At 39.4% G+C, this 17501-nt stretch overlaps 2 protein-coding genes across 2 annotated transcripts in view; both read right to left on the bottom strand.

The window, feature by feature from the left end:
- The window catches only part of LOC115011900 (E3 ubiquitin-protein ligase rnf213-alpha-like), a 30945-nt gene extending 19679 nt beyond the window's left edge, over positions 1–11266 (bottom strand). The window contains 28 exon segments of the mRNA XM_029437173.1: positions 170–283; positions 285–335; positions 445–510; positions 512–583; positions 838–1055; positions 1154–1313; positions 1464–2068; positions 2150–2302; positions 2451–2624; positions 2876–3059; positions 3175–3297; positions 3384–3482; positions 3581–3739; positions 3834–4008; positions 4677–4732; positions 4825–4938; positions 4940–5018; positions 5098–5267; positions 5269–5314; positions 5437–5693; positions 5789–6090; positions 6215–6423; positions 6675–6842; positions 6955–7124; positions 7242–7916; positions 8457–8611; positions 9291–9407; positions 11104–11266. Of these exon segments, the coding sequence (XP_029293033.1) occupies positions 170–283; positions 285–335; positions 445–510; positions 512–583; positions 838–1055; positions 1154–1313; positions 1464–2068; positions 2150–2302; positions 2451–2624; positions 2876–3059; positions 3175–3297; positions 3384–3482; positions 3581–3739; positions 3834–4008; positions 4677–4732; positions 4825–4938; positions 4940–5018; positions 5098–5267; positions 5269–5314; positions 5437–5693; positions 5789–6090; positions 6215–6423; positions 6675–6842; positions 6955–7124; positions 7242–7916; positions 8457–8611; positions 9291–9390 (4854 nt within the window). The 5' untranslated portion in view covers positions 9391–9407; positions 11104–11266.
- Positions 11267–13975: 2709 nt separating this feature from the next.
- Positions 13976–15727, bottom strand: LOC115011773 (B-cell receptor CD22-like). The gene is made up of 6 exons (XM_029437000.1): positions 15599–15727; positions 15173–15520; positions 14829–15086; positions 14516–14698; positions 14126–14219; positions 13976–14051 (listed from the first exon to the last, which is right to left on the bottom strand). Exons 1-6 carry the CDS (start codon positions 15651–15653, stop codon positions 13976–13978), a joined length of 1014 nt encoding a protein of 337 aa, XP_029292860.1. The 5' UTR covers positions 15654–15727.
- Positions 15728–17501: the final 1774 nt, after the last annotated feature.

Genomic DNA, 17501 nt, shown 5'->3' with positions numbered 1-17501 from the left:
AATAATAATAATTATTATTATTATTATTATTATTATTATTATTATTATTATTATTATTATTATTATCATCAGTAGTACATATATAAGTAGTAGTAGAAGCATTTCTTCTTCTATGCTAAACCAAAATAAACTATGTTAATTAAAAAAAAAGGGAAACATTTCAATATACCTCTGTAAAGTGATCAACTTCATTCTGCCCTTGATCCCCTTTCCCAGACATGAGCATGAGTTTGTTCTGCAGCTCCCGCAGGTCCTCAAGCGAGTAGCAGCGCATCTGCCTGCCCCTCATCATGCTCCTCTGGAATCTGCAGCTTCAGGGCGGTGTCGAGACTCAACTGGAAAAACAGAAATACACCCTCGTACATCATTTTTGTTGGAACTTTCTCGGAGACGACCTCTGTGCTGCATGGACATAGGGATGCCATCTTCTTTATTGTCATTTACCTTTTTTACATTTTGTGCACTGATCAGGTAGATCCCCTTGCTGTTGATGGCTGATGCTAAAGAGAGCTGACGACAGCTCCACTGATCCATGACTGTCCTTCACAGTCTTCAGCCAATCCAAATGGCGTGCACTGTCCCGCTACAAAAGAACATCACATTGTTAATTGTGCTGTTTAATATTTAATTTTCTGTTTCATAAGCTTGGGGTTAACTCAAGTAGACTGTATGATAATAAAATTCACATGAGCATTTGTAGTTAATTTCCTGTTATCATTGTAATACAGATATGTATTCCCTTCAGCAACATCTTAAGCAGCAAGACATTAGTGAATTCAGCATGAACTAGTTTAACTTTAGTATTTTAGTAGTAGCATAAGCAAGGTGTCCTCTCACCAGTTTTTTTGGAAGGTTGCGGTCATTCTCCAAAGTTTTCCAGAGCTTCTTGAGCACCTCTTTGAAGACATGAAAACCAGAGTCTGGTTTGAGCTCATATAGCATTGAAGAGTAGCCGAGGACAGCGTCATGGAAGCAGGCCACGCGATCCACGTCCATGTCATTCTCTCCCGCTGAGATGGAAGCCAGGTCAACGAACACCTTCAACTCGTTGATATCTGCAAATAAATAATGTTTAGTTTTTTTTTAAGTAATTTGCCTCAATGAGCATTAAAAATCCATCTGCCTTGTGACGACAGCAAATAACTATTCTTACCTTCTAGTGCGTCTTTTACCCATTTTACAAAGTGTCCTCTGAGTCCCAGCTCATGTAGGCACAGTCTGCGGGACTCAGTGATGTCCACCAGGACCATCTTTGCCTGCATCAAGTCATTGTCAATCCGATTGAGCTGCTCTGTCTGAAAGTCTGCATGACTCTGAAGGGAGAAGAGACAATATATTAAAAAAAAAATACAAATCAAAGACAATACAGTAACATGTTGTATGCAGAGCGGGGTTTTTAGCCTTTCACATATTGTGTAATATTTTTGGGTGCAATATACTTAGTTCAAAGCATGGCCACTTACAACTTCTGTGAGTGTCTCCAGAACCCTGAAGTCCCCCTGAAGACAAAGCGTCTCTTTGACCTTCATGATAATTTGAGCCGAAGCCACAGCGAGATGAAGCTCGTGATACTGCTCGATCTGTTGAACTCTGCTGTGGATCCACTGTTTGTCGGTGGATTTATCGACTCTGCACATGATGTCCAGGTCCTGTGCAAGCTCTTCGTACTTGCCCTTGTAATCTCGGAAGAGCTTGTTCACCTCCTCGAGACTTATAGTGCCATTCTTTAGACAAGTGTAGATGTGTTTGTAGTCATCGAAACAAGGCTCGAAAATGTCGTCATGTATCATTTGTGGCGATGCTTCATATTCATCAGAGTCGTCGTCTTCCATTTCTTCAGCAACCACGAGTTTGGCTTGATTCTCCCAACACACTTTGAATAGATGACTTTCTCTGAAGGTGAACAGGACCTCGGCCATTTTTCGGATTTCGTCACCCAGATTGAAGTAGGTGACAACACCCGCCATATCCGAGGGCAGTTGGTCAAACTGATGAACCTCCATGAAATCGCTCAGGGGCTTGTTCTCGATGTTCACCTGCTGTCTCGCTTCCATGTCAGCAACATCAACTGTCATGGAAATAAAATGAGGATATGTTAACTTTGCTTCAACTGCGTAATCAAACCAAACTAACAGATTGTCTACCATACCCGTCATATGCTCCCCAAGTTTGTGGCTCATTGTTAAGAAAACATCCACAAGCTCCTTCTCATGGTGGACGGCTTCCAATTCATCCTGTCTGCACTGTAACAGCCTCCTCATTTTGGCATTATCCTTGTATTGTTCATTCTCAGAGAGGCAATCTGTTAATATCAAATCACACACATATTTCAATATGGCCAGCGCATATGAAATAAAATATGAAATAAGCATGTTCTAGGGTTATTTATTTCTAAATGTTAAAACATATTTCTTGGGAAGAATCTTTAATGACCAGCAGACTGTTATTACCGATCTTCAGCAGATCTAAGAAGGCGCTTCTTCTCTCCAAAATGATATTGAGCAGGCTGGTCTTAATGTTTCCATGGACCAGTTGATTGTTGATGGCTGTGAATGATGATATGGAAATGGCAATTCTGTCCCTGGCATCTTGAGAGAGCTTCTCAATCAGCTGTTCGTCTGCGCCTACAATGAGATAACATGTCAGATATTTGTAAAATAAAAAAAAACATCATCCAACAGTAGGAAGTTATGACTATGGCAGAAGTTAAGCATTTTAATAATTTTTATACTTGCCGTTTGCATGTTTTAATGGTTCATTTATTTTTCATATATAGCGCCAAATCGCAACTCACTTTTCACATTGAACAGGTGCTCTTTTATTAAATAAACTAAACTCTTATGTAAAGCAGTAAACCCTAGGGGAAACACTGTACCGTGTAGTTTGAAATAGTCTTTGGCGGCAGTCCAGGACAGAAGGTGCTGAAGGACCAATTGTTCATCTTCCTGATAGTTTCCTTGCCGGTCCCTTGGCCAGGATTTCTCGATAATGGCTGAGATGAGTTTCCCGAACTTCCAGTTTACCTTGAACTTCTCGAACAGCTTTCCCTCAGACTTGGTCTGTATTTTGAGTTAAAAAAAAAAGAAGAAAGCCATACAAATGACTGTGCTTCTTTTAAATAGCATAACAGGACTGTTATCTGCCATTAATGTACAGTTTGAGAAGTTTTCATACCTGGCACAAAGACGTAACAGCCTCAAGAGCACACCTCTCAACACTAGCAGCAACGTGTGGATAGGATTCACTGAGTTCCTCTATCTTTGTGCAGTAAAACTCAATTTGATCCACAGCAGATTCCTAAAAACCAAATACACATCAAATACATTATATATTTTATAGTTTACCAAAAGTGTACGGGGATCTTCAAAGGATGTATCACTTACCCGTTTGTACTTGCCCTCAAAATCCATCGAGAATGTCTGTTTCCATTCTTTTGTGCAATCTCCATCTTTAAATTGGATGGAGATTATGTTGTTCCACATCTGTGAAACACAAACGACAAAAGAGCCATGGTCCAGCTTTCTCTAACAGTGATGTACATTTTGTGATTCATTAGCAAAATATAATATAAATTGCTCACTTCAGTCTCCGCTGTGGTCTCAACTCTGTACAGGGATGTCAAAGCCCTGTTGAGCAAACCCTGTTTGTAGGATCGACTGATCCAGTCTCTCATAATGTCCATCGCCTGAGAGATGCAGTCTTTTGCATATCGCTGCTCTTTTTCAACTCCTTGAGTCTCCTACGTGAGAATTAGAAGTACATTATTTGAGATTTGAAAGACTTAAATCTGTACAGAATGCTGACAGCTTGCCTTATATGATCACTTCACATACCTGCTGCTTGTTGCAGTGAACAATGTCTGACACTGATGCAACCAGGTTCATGCAAGCTACAGGAATATCAGGGTAGTTCTGGGTATATGACGAAGGTTTGACTCCTCTGCAGAGCTTCTCTAACAGCTTCACTGCCGTTTCTAGGCACTCTCTCTTATACGCCTCGGTGAAATAACTACAATAAAACAAAAAAGAAAAGAAGGTTGAAGCATCACATTCAAAACATTTTACCCTTCAAATAGACATTTGATTTCATGATCTGCACAGAATAATAGTCATACAAGAATATGGTAGGCTACGAAGTGGCTGTAGGCTACAATAACAATTCAACCACTGTGTCGGTGACTTCATCCATCCATCCCTTATCTATAAACGCTTATCCTTTACAGAGTCACGGGTGCTGGAACCAATCCCAGCTGACACTGGCTGAGAGGAGGGGTAGGCTACATCCTGACCAGGACGCTAGTTAATCTCATGGGTTGACACAGAGACAGACAGACCATTCACACTTACGGGCAATTTAGAGTCAACAATTAACCTAACCTGCTCGTCTCTGAAATGTCTAACAGGGGGGGAGAATGCTAACAGGGGGAGAGAATGCTAACAGGGGGGAGAGAATGCTAACAGGGGGGGAGCATGCTAACAGGGGGGGAGCATGCTAACAGGGGGGGAGCATGCTAACAGGGGGAGAGAATGCTAACAGGGGGGGAGCATGCTAACAGGGGGAGAGCATGCTAACAGGGGGAGAGCATGCTAACTCCACACAGAAGGGCCCATGTGTCTGTGACTTCATGCCTTTTACAATTCAATTGAAAATCTGCTGAATTTAGACGGGAAAATTACCTGTATTTTTCTTCAACAAGATTTCCTTGGATATGTGAGAGAATTTGAGACACTGTCTGTAAATCAGAAATCCAAAAAAGTTTGATAAAATTAATGAAAGTGCTATAACACTGAAATGTAGCATTTTCAACTAGTGTTTTTACTTCACCTCGACGTAAGTGCTCGTAATATCCTGAGGAGCCTTATTGGTGAAAACATGAAGCATGTCCAAAAGCTCAATGTTCACGTTGATGATACACTCCATGAGGTCGTCCAATGGCAATCAAGTACGAGTAGGATCGCACTAAAAGTGCATCAATTTCCATCAAGTGACTGTTGTTTTTCATCAGATTCACCAGAGACCTGAAAACAGAGGCATATGTAAATATATGTATAGCAATATCTATTTATGAATAAATGCACAGGAAGTCTGGACTCGTACCTTCTCTCTTGACTGCTCATGTATGCTACTGAGGTACCAATGTCAAGGCCTTGCAAACCTGCCCAGTTTACGCCGTACTTCAAGTTTCCATAAGTTGGTACTTCAAAGGGCTTTGTGGTGCCTTTGAGGAGGTGGAGGAGCGGTAGTGCCAAAATCCATCGAGGCATATCCTGCTGTTTTCACAGCACGCATCAGTAACACCAATGTTTCTGGCAGGACTACAACAAAGAACATTTTATGAGCATCTGAACAGAAAAGTATCTTTTAAATAATTGATATACACATATATTGATATACACATATATGGCTACAGGATTATTTAAAAGACGAGGTACCTACTTTTTGAGAATAGAGACATCTTGAGAAAACTTTGTCCAATACTGGAGGAACTCGTCTTTGTCTCGTTTGGGTAAACAGAGCGCACTGCAGAGCCGATGGAGCTCACCGTTATCCAGATTGAATCGTTGTTGTCTCCATACACAGAGCATGATCACAGCTGCTCTCATGGGATCCTGAATGTAGAGCATCTCCCCGCCTCCATCCTTCAATTGAGGAATCACCTTCGTCAGCATGAATTCCTTTAGCATCTTCCTCACCTAGTAAATGATACCAGAGACACAGTGGAGTGAATTGGTTTGGCCATACCTGGGTGCATCTAGACTTTGTAAATAAATAAAGGTTATGAACTTACATCATCTTGCCCATAGTTTAAGGAGTACCATTTCTTTTGTTTTTCTTCATACACAAAAGGTTCTCCATAAACCTGACAGAACTGATTCAGCTGGTTGAGAAAGTTTTTCAAATTTGTATCTGTCCAACTTCTAAGAAGATCGAATATGGTCTCTAGCATCACTTTTCCTGCAATCTCTCTGCCTTGAATCAGATTATTCCTTTGTTCAGGCCAGATCTTTTCTTTAATGGTGTCTTTCCAGCGTTTGATCATGTTCTTTGATGGCTCGGCACAGATGATGTCATCATATTGGTGCCAGTCCCCTTTACATATAAAGACACAACAGAACTGTTAAGTGTGAAACACGAACACATCATAATATAATATTCAGATGTTTGCATGCAGGCACATTTAATTACAGCTGGACCAAATGAAGGTCACATTTACCGTCGTCATTGACGAGGAGAGGTTTCACAAACAAACATCTGTTGGTGTTAGTGTGCTCGGATGAATCCAGTTTGTATATGTACTCATACTCATATTTTCCCTTTTTATGGTTATAAACAACATATTTGTACGGTATCGACACAGATTCAGCTGTAGTTTTGATTGTCTGCAGACTGCCCTCGACCAGAAAACCATGTTCTCCAAGATCCCTGAAAAAACAAAAACTAATGTTGAGGATCATGAATGTAGTTAGAGCCAGTTTGTCAACAAGTAAAGTGGCATAATTATGCATCGTATGAAGTGTGTGTGTGTGTGTGTGTGTGTGTGTGTGTGTGTGTGTGTGTGTGTGTGTACAATGATTGTGTGGGGAAAATGTATGTTTTAGAAATCAGCAAAGAAAATTTAAAGAAGTGAAACCTGAATGTTGGAGGATTATTGTTCCCATATAGAGAATAAGTACCTAGTCACAGACAGCTCAACTGTATTTTCCTCCCATGTTCCAATGGGTGACCCAGCCCTGATGAAGATACGATCTACTTTTGGATCAAATTTGAAATCCTTTGAGAGAACTGCATGGAAGTAAATTGTGAGTCGGTCACGTGCAGCAATGTTCTGGTTCCTGGTCGGCCTAGAAAGCAATAAAAAAAATTAATACATGTAGCTAATATAATGCACACACATAACACTGGCAGCTGTGACCTAAAGCACATGTGCACAACCATCTGAGAGAGCTTCATCACCTTTTGGGTGGCGGGCCAGCTGGGGTGCTGGACTCCTTACTGCTGTCTTTACTTCCCTTGTCAGCGTCGGATGTTTGTTCTGCGGGCGAGTCCGGCTCACTGCCAGACTGCTGAAGCACCACGGCATCCACTGTCCCCTCCGGGTCCACATTGGAGCCTGAGTAGGCCTCCTGGACAAGTAGCATTAAACATGCGTGTTAAATATACACCTTAAACTCAAGAAAACCAACTCGCATACCTTCGTTTGTCAATAATAATTACTTTTCATACATTTTAGTTAGCATTACCTTTGGTGGTGTTTGAGAGCCAAACACCATTTGTTGTCCAGCTGCCACAGTCGCCTGCTGCTCCTGCTGACTCTTTCCCTTCGGTTTGATTTGTCCTGTCCGTTTCACATTTTTCTCCACGTTGGCATTCTGGTCCAGTGTAGGTTGTTTCGTGGCGGGCGTGTCTTTCTTGTTCTTGGAGTTTTTCTTTTCAGTCTTTTGATCTTTAGGGTTCGTGGTCTTTGTGATCTCCTTTTGGGAAGGTGCACTCTTGCTGTCCTCTGACATGGGAGTCTGAGTGTCAGCTGGTGCTGTGTTGAGTGTCTGATCCGGAGTTGATTTCGGTGCGTTGATCTCTCCCTCATCAGGGTTACGTGGCGCTTCCTCAGACTGCCTCGCAGCTCTTGCCTCTACTGTGGCAGCAGTCTTTTCACTCTGATCGACTTGTGTGTCTTCAGCTGGTGCGGCAGGATCGTTAGCTGCTACAGAACTCGGCTGGCTCTCTTGTGAGGAGGACCCATCTTTGAGTGAGTCTGGTGTTTCATCCATTGTATTATCTGAACTTTCGCTGTCAGAAGAGTCCTTTCCGCCCTGAGTACTCTTCCCCTGGTTGTCTCCCAGGGGGACAAGGGACATACCTTGGTCTGATGGCACGTTGCCATCTTTCTTCTTTTTGTTCCTCTTCCTCTTTTTTTTCTATGAAGACCAGAAGGGAGAAGATCAGTTTTACTGCTAATGTGTAACCATGTCAGATACAGAGTCAACATATTCTTAGTATTATTGAATGATAAACATTTTTGACTCCTAAAAGATCTAAACTACTTATAACCGTTATTTCAAATGGAGTGAGTTGAAGATAATTACATGTCATAACATCACATTAGTCGTCATTATTAGAAATGTTAACTTGAAGCATGTCTTTTTTGACTTTTGTTTTCAATAAACACGTCCCAGCTTTCAAATTAAGTCATAGTTCACTTGATTCTACCCAATCTTGCAGAACATGTAAACTAAAAAGGTAGAACCTCAAGATAACGCTCTATTTATAGGAAATAATATATAGGGAGGATGGCATTCTGACTTAACTCTTGCATAAAGAATTTCAGCCTTGTAAAATAACAATTTGCAAAGTTATGTTGAGTTTCAAGTTACCCTAACATGTGCTTGAGAATCATAAAGTCACTGTAGACCAAAAGTAACTGCAAAATTGAAAATTAAGGCAACAGTTACACTCACCTTTTTCTTTGGGTTGATGATGGTCTCATTATTCTCACTTTTGGGAGAGTTATTTGACTCTCTGCTGTCCACAGGTGGGTCGTTTTTTTGTAACACTGATTTCTCAGCCGAACTTTCCGAATCTGCTACCAAGGATCTGGGCTCATCTCTTGAATCTGGAACAAAGATATGTGGTATTCAAATCAGACTACATCCAAAGATGTGTGAAAAACCGGTGTGACCATTAGAATGAATTATAACTACAAAGCGCTGTATGTCTGGAGGTTATCAACAGCAGTGTACAGCCAAAGGCTAATTTGCATTCCAGCCGAATCCAAAACAAATTGTTTTTCTGTTTTACTTATCAGGTACACACACACACAAGCTGGATCATTATGTCACGTGGCTCAAGTTTGCATTTATCCCAATATGTAATCTTACTAATTGTGTAAGGATGCTGTTTACTTAATCCCAACCTGTCCTGCTGTTTGCGAATGAGAGGACAGATAATGCAAAGATGTTGCCATCTTGAGGTAAGAAAATAACACTAAAACTTGACGACTTTTTATTGTATTACTTTCATGGCCCTCAGAATAAAGGTTTTGAACAGTTGAACCCCACTTTATTATCAGTTTATTGTCAATTTTATGGCATGGATAGTCCCACCTAAAAATAAAAAAAACATACACTATGGCACAATGTTAATGTACAGTTAACCTCATGTGTTTTTTTAAATCCTATTCTGAATAGTATTAACACACATAACAACATAATCGCTCTTGTATATATTGTGTGGACCTCGTCAATCAAATCCTGTAAATAAATATATAATATTAAAACACGTTTCTTACTTACCCTGTGTGTTTGCAGATGGGATAGATAGCTTCCGGCCACACTCACTGCAGAACTTGGCTTTCTTGTCCAAAATATTATGGCTACAACCTGGACACTTCATCTTCAGACTTCAGTTTACTGCAAAGGAAGAAACCCGTTTAACTGCTTTAGGTCGCACCCTGCAGCAGATTGCTTTCACTTTCAATTTTGCCACATGAGACAGTGCTCAGCTCTGCAAAACCCCCTTTCATTGACACGGACTTTGAGTAGTCTTACCCAACAAACTGATCTATAAACATTTCGTATAGGGATTGAAATGTCAATAACTTCTAGGAAGCAGTGTGGCAGTAAACCATTGCACGAAACGCCCAATTTCAGTCCCGCTAACTAACATCCAATAAGAAACTCACTTCAGCCAAAGACGAATAAAACTACGAGATCCAAGTTCCTCAAAAAATATAAAAGCACCCTTGCCGTAAAATCTTGAAGCGATGTTATGGATGAAGAATCTAACATGTCCACTGATTAATGTTATTTGTTGAAAATCACAGGAGAAATTTAGGAAAAAGGATTCAGTGAAACTTGGCATTAGTCCATCACTGGATGGTGCTTAATTAGATGCTTCATTTCCTGTTTAGGAACAATTCAACTGGTAATCTCTGCTCTGCTCTCTTTGTTGAAGCCTTCAGGACATCTGTCTACAGTACACCCTTAGGCAACAATTAGCTTGAATGTTTAAATCCGCAGAGAGCAGTCCTGTGATTTTGCACTTTGTCCAAACATGTTATTGTAAATCGTTTGTGCGAGTTAACGGGACTAATGTCATAAGATGTTCTGGCATACATAGGATATCAACTATCAGGGCCAGTGAAAAAAGGGGACAGACACATTTCATTCCTCATACTGTACATGTTCAAATGTTATGACTCCCAACTTTCTCAGACAATGTGAATTTCTGTGATTATTTATCTAATGAAAATGCATAAAATAATGGAGGTCAGCAAATCATTACTGTGGTAATATTGATACGCAGGAATAAAGGCAAAGAAATCGCACACTACTTAATTATACAAAATAACTGTTTATTTGTACTCCAAACTGTCTTATTAAATCTGGAACACTTGTAAAAGAACATTAAATAAACATAATGCATTATTTGATGTAATATTAGTGTAAAGGGAATATTGCAAAGAAAATGTGCAGGACAGAGAGTATTCATATTTAGAGATTAGAAGTAGGGACAACGTTTCTCAAGCATCGAGTGATTCCTCTTGTTAATAAAAAGATCTTTGGCTACACAGTTCAGCCAATCACATGTTTGCTTCGTAAAATGATGCGTTGCCTTACTTCCTGTTTTGAATCCAACCTCTTTTTCGAGCAGCAATACTGAGAATGTTAACTACACAAACACACAACAGCTACCATTATTATTGCATAATCACGACACATTTATTAACTGCGGTGGCAGTTCTGTGACATTTGCTACATGTTGGCAAAGAGTTAGCTAACTAGCTTACTAAATTCCTCTATAACAACCAGTCTAGTGAGCTGCGTAACAATTACATTAGCTAACATTATCTGGGTCTGTTTGCTCCCTGACCTATTTTCCCCAAAACAACAATAAAAAGTGCAGGTGAAAGGAGTGTCAACCACATGACATCGCATGGAAACCCCGTTTGAGCCAACCTTACTCAGAAGTGTCCCGTGACAGCGAGATACGATAGCTACTCCAGCTAATATAATTACTTTATTCCTAATTGGTCATAACGTGAAGTGTGACGTTATGATATCCAGCTTTCTGCACAGCAGGTAACACACATGTTAGCAGTCCTACCTGAGCTGGATGCCTCACGACCTTTTCTTCTGTTGTGCAAAAGGAAAAGCTCAGAAGTCATCTCTGCTGTGAACCTACCGATGCACCGGCAAAGAGTCACGTCTGAGCCCTGCTGTACTTTCATTTCCGCATGTGCTGTAAAGTTTCGTTTTGTCAGAAATGGGCGTCAGTTAATAAAACTAACTTTCTTAATGAGTCATATATGCATTGTTCTATACTTGGGAGGAGGACAGAGCAAATGTGCACGCACAGGTGTGAAAAGTCACTAATTGGGATTCTCTCTCTGTTACCAAGTAGAATTAATAACCTCTGACACTACTCAATCATTTTGATACATAATCAACTAATGGAGCCTAGGCTACTTTTTAAAACAAGAACAGAGTAAACATTGTCCTTTCTTTAATAAAAAAAAAGCATGATTGGCTTATAGGGAGTCATGGTTCATGAAGTGATTTAGTTATACATTTCTTTGTGGGTTTGTGGGATTTTCTTTTAGTATTTTTAGTTTTTATAAAGAATTGTTGTTGCCTACAGGCAAGTTGTTTTTAAACACTATGGTTCATATGTTTTCAAGTCTGTGTGTGCTCTCTTTAGAAAAGCTTTCATGGAAAGTGACATCATCTTCATGGATTTTTAAATGTTAGTGGTTTGCCTATCTTAGCCTTAAACAAGGATTGTCCTTTACCCAACCATGCATATATTGACTTTAACTCTTTTCAGTGCAGTCACAGGTTAGACATATGTGTCAAAGTCAGCTTGTGTCTCTATTTTACTTTCACTTTTACTTTGAGCAAGGACACACTCAGCAGATCTGTGGCAAACTGCAGAAAACTATTGGTTGCAGGCTACTGGAAATCCCTCCATGATGTGTTGAAGGAACTAAGCCGCCTTCACCTCAGCAAAATATCCAAAAAGGATCAACGCTGGACCAGCTCCTGCACGATATACTTCAAAAGCACACTGTATGTGCCCCTCAGCATGGCAAAGTCAGATTTGTTTCAATGTAATTTTAAAACTACACGTGGATTCAGGGCTGAGCGTTGGCTGAAAGCAGTAGACAAAGACAAAGAATGGTCCTTAACCATGTTTGTAGCTTTTGCATAACGCTCTCACAGTCAGTAGGCGAATACGAAAATAAATGTACAGCCAGAAATATATTGTGTGTGCTGTGTTGTTTTCTGTGAGAAAAGAGATCCACACTATCCTGTCACTTTACATTCTCAGTAAATGGAAACCTGCTCAATCTGCAGATGTATGTTGTTACACAGAGCGTCCTGTGAAGCCTCCGAGATGACATTTTATCTTGTTGTGAGCTGTGCCTCTCTTCCGCTCTCACATGACACCCACTTCTCCATTGAGGAGAGTTGTGTCCTGAATGCATTACAGTGAAGGAGGCTCAACACTCACTTGTTTTACGGTGCTATGCTCTTAAATTGTCAGCAGAGGGCAGAATAACCTGGAAGTGTGGGTAATAATGTGCAATGGAGTGCAGCACATATGTAAGTTTGACTTTTTCTTCAACCAGACGTCTCCTCTGCACCAAAGGATTTTACACTTAGACGATGCTCCCTAAAAAATTGAGTCACCTAACTTATCTTGCTGAAACACACATCTCAAGTGTTTCATGTTCATTTTGTGAGGGTGTGTTACCATGGTAACTTGAACTGCACTCCCAAGTCAGGAGTGTTACATTCAGTCAGATCCAAAGGTGTTGAAACTTGTCTTCACCATGTAACTTGTTTTAAAAAAAAGAGTCCTGTGGCACCTATAGAATATTATAAAATAATATAAGAATAAGATATAATATAAAATGAAATAAATATTTTACAAAACATATACTAAAAAGCCTGCATGCACGAGTCAAGTAAACATTTAATTTGCACAAGTGGATACTATTAAAAGAACAGGAGCTGTTTGGAGGCTGTTTATTGTCTCAGATACAGTATACAAGAATTATGTCAAAAAGTATTTTGCATTACAATCATTCCTTTGTACTCATTTAAGAGTTGAGGTGGGTGCACATTTTTTAACGCTCAAAGTATCTTAAAGTTCTCTTTCTAGTGACGATGTCCTTTCTTCAGTTTGATCAACAAAAATGAGTGGTGATGGAAGAAAAAGTTTTTTTTTGTAAAAGTTTGTGACATTTTGTCACAATTTGTTTCCTGTTCCTGCGAAACGTCCCATGCTTGTCATCAAGTTAGAGACTTTCACCATGAACGGTCAAAAAGTTGGCCGCTGAAAAAAAGAAAGAAGGAAATAATGCACTGCATCTAAAGACAATCATTATTGATCAAATGTGTTATTGCTCGCTGAGCTTTACCTCCACACTGTGCTGTAGATCACATCTCCGCCATCATTATGGGAGTCCATCTGCTCCTCCCTGCAGGTAATACAGTTAATGAGAACATGTGGCTCTAATGCAACATAGATTATTATTATTTGAAGAATCGGTAACAGTTAAAAAAAGATCTCACATGTTTGACTTTCTCTCGGTGTGAAAGTCGACAGTTGTGTAGATGAGATCTTGTGTTTCTTCCTCACGCACATTTCCTTCTTCGGAAGGGTTATTGTCAAAAACAGGCCAGTTGACGTAATCGGTATTCTGAATATAATAACAAGTGACAGATGAGTGTAAAACAATATCCTCCTCTTACATTCAGTTCTCCCTTTTATTGTTCTGCTGTAAACTACTGCATGACAACGTAAAACCACATCAGGATGTTGGTTTAACTTGCTTCTAATGTTTGCAGACAACCTCAGTGAAGCAGCTTAACATGTAATGTTTCACATACAGTATATATAACGTATGTCACCCTGCTCTAATTCCCGTACAAAATCAGAACACAATTGAACCATAATACACTTTAAACAGTCAATATAATGACAGTGCCACCTGTGCGTCCTCCTCACAGTCAGTCTCTGGTGCTTTTGTCCTTTTTTTGTTGCGTCTGAAACACATAAACGGAATTCATTACATGATTGTTGTATGCGAGATGTAATGATACATGTACACACAGCTTACCTTCGGATGGCAATACCAGTGGGCACAGCCACAAGCACAAGCACAGCAACAGCAGCAAAGATAAGCACATCTCTACTAAATGTTGTCCAATATTCTGTGTAACAAAGGCAGTGTGTTAGCTTTGTGAGGGACAAAGAATAAAGTCAAAATATGCGACATGACATAATCGACTCGTTTGAAAAACATTATTTCCATTCAACTTTGATGTTTCTAAATTAATGACAACTATAAAAAACAATGTTGTAAGCAATCGATCATAATTTAATCAGAGAAAGTCACTAAAGGACTGCTAATATGAGCAAATGAAAATCAACGTACCTTTACTCGGCAAAGTCACAACAGAGGAGTTTTGGCTACCATGTTTGTTGGTGGCCCTGCATAAATACTGACCAACATCACCCGGGAAGAACACAGGCTGGTGGCCGACATCCATAATATCATCTTCATCTATTTTAAACCAAGTATAATTCTCCACTGGGGGGTTTGCATGGCTGCTGCAGACCAGGGTGATGTTGCTGCCGGCGTCTTCCTCCATCGATGGTCTGACAGACACTGATGTGTTCTTGGGGCCATCTGGAAGAAAAATGTTTACCGTCAGAGAAATCATGTCTCAGATTGACATATTTAATTCCCATTATCTAAATCATACCATTTGTATTCATTTGAATTCTGCAAAATGCTTCATCTTGTGTCCTACACTCACATTCAACATCAATATTTGTGACTCCTGAAGTTGTTCCTGTGTGTGTTTTCAGAGAACAAGTGTAGTTTCCAGAGTTTGCGGAGGACATGTTGCTTAAATAAAGTACAGCTCCTTCATTTATGTGTTCTCCATTTTTAAACCAGGTGAAAGCAGATGAAAGGTTACCGCCATCACAGCCGTTAATACACGTCAGATTCACAGAGTCGCCTTCCTTGGTTGTTCTGTTTCCACGAGGTTTTGTCACAGAAATGTTCAAATCTAGAAGAGAAAAGTACTGCTTCAGCTTCCAACTTTACAGATTGAAGTGAAGAATCACAACTATATTTTATGGAAAAGAAACTTACCAACAACCTTTAATGTTGAGCCACCTCTACCAGTCCATTTGCCCTTTTCAGACTTAGTTTCAAATCTGAAGATATATGTTCCTGTATCATTATGCTCTACTTGTTGTATTTTTAAAGAACAATTGTGACGTTTGTCACCAATATTCTGGAATCTCAAAGAGTTATTAATCATGCTGTCAAATATGAAAGGACCTTCATAAATATTATGTCTTTCATGACCCCATTTCAAACTGTGTACTGTCTCGATGTCAGGATAGTCATATGAACAAAGAAGAACAACAGACGAGCCGTTCACTGCACAGATATGTTCCCGCTGATATTTCACATTCCACGGACCGCAAAGAACACCTGAAACAAATGTATGGATTCATTCATTATTTCACCTTTTTAATGCTTCCTTATAGGAGATGTAAATGTGGTCCTTACCTGTCAGAAACAGTAGCATCAGTGTCCATGTCAGGTTTCCTCGTTCAACGCTCATGTTGAAAATCGTTCTGCTTTTTAATCTAAGAGTTTCTGCAGGTTACATTTACTGCTTTCGCGTTTTGTTTTTTCTTCTTTTTCTTCTGCTAGCCAAAGCTTCCTGTATTGTATTGTTAAATTTAGGGTTGTCTTGTATAAGCCCCCGAAATCAGGTCACTCACACCACAGACTCAATGCAAGGCTTCAACCAGAACGTGCATGCCGGTATATATATGAAACCAGGCCCTGTGTAGAGGAAATGTCAGTTTTGATGTCGCTATCTTGTGGGAAAAACACAGTACTGGGGACATTGTCATTTCTTTTCACACAATTATGCAGTACGAACAAAGTGTTACTACTATTTAGAGTACTCACTTGTTTCATCATTTGTAGCCTATGTTTTATTCACTATTCGTTTATTTTTGATAATTTAGTGTATATTTGCAGAATTGTAATATTGGCATAAAATATAGGATCTGTTTTAGAACCTGTACATTTTATATACTCATGTCACACATGAAAGTTTATTTGAAGTACAGCTGGAAAGATATGTGGAAAAAAGTTGAGAGGGAGCTGATGTGAAGTCTGATACAATTGCCTTAAGTCAGGGGTCGGCAACCTTTACTATCAAAAGAGCCATTTTGCCCCCTCTTCCACCACATAAGATTTGTCTGGAGCCACAAAACATATTTGATAACACAGCTTATGAGGAAACTGTTGAGATTGTATTGCTATTTTCACCTGTTTTAACAAAGGAAAACACCAAACTCTTTTGAAGAGAAGGAAAAAATACACGGGCATGTTCAGGTGTGCAGTAAAATGTGACCCATTTTTTAGTGAATTAAATATTTAAAAAAATTTTTATTTCAGAGTCACAATATCACCTCGAACTCCAAGATAAGAGATGTTCCCTTTGAACAATTGTCCACTGTGCAACAAAACATACATAAAAATGAATATTTAGTTCCGTTTTTATTTTTTTGTCAAAGCTACGGGGAGCCACTATAGAGAGCCACGGGTTGCAGACCCCTGCCTTAAGTGATGTCACTTGAGTCAGCGTCAGATAAAGACCACCAAATTTGAAAATGAAAAGAATCTGGAGGTGTGGAGTTAGAGAGAAGCCAGGTTTACCAAACATCTGCAGCCGCAAACGGCTCAAGGCTACATTTGCTGCTACTAGCATAACACAACCGAATCTCCGATCAAACTGTCAGCGGATGAGTTGCATTGTGGGTAATGCAGTTGCATGTTTTTGACGAGGAAAAAGAATGCGTGGGATAAAAAAAAGAGGATATCTTAGGTTCTGCTGCATCGATTTTGCACTTAAAAAAATAAAACTGTCCACCATGAGACAATGTGATAAGAATCCGTGTAGTTTTCTTTATCATTATCTAAAGTCAGATTACTGGAAACGTAAAGTCACTTTATTCTCTGGGTACATTTTGTTGAAAGATATTTAAGGTTTTAAACATTACAGTTTTTCCAGTGAAGACTTGCATGCATGGCTGTATTTGGTAAGTATTACCTATAGGCCTATATATGTATATATAGATATGTATATATAGATATGTATATAGATATGTATATATAGATATGTATATACACTGTGTGCACAATTATTAGTCAAATTGTAATTTTGAGGATTAATTTTATTATTGAGCAATTACAGTGCTCTTAACAATTATTAACAATCCAAAATGTTAATAAACCTCAAACCTGAATATTTAAGAAAGTAAAAGTGAGGTTTTGGCTTTCTTAGGAGAATATCTATGTGTGCATCATTATTGGGCAACTATTAGTGTGCAGAATTATTATGCAACTAAATGAAAAACGAAAGTTTTCCCATCTCACTTGTTTATTTTCATCT

The sequence above is a fragment of the Cottoperca gobio genome, chromosome 8 (assembly GCF_900634415.1).
Source record: "Cottoperca gobio chromosome 8, fCotGob3.1, whole genome shotgun sequence".
Taxonomy (NCBI): Eukaryota; Metazoa; Chordata; class Actinopteri; order Perciformes; family Bovichtidae; genus Cottoperca; species Cottoperca gobio.
Note: the sequence above shows the minus strand (reverse complement) of the source record. Positions and strands in the feature narration are given on the sequence as shown.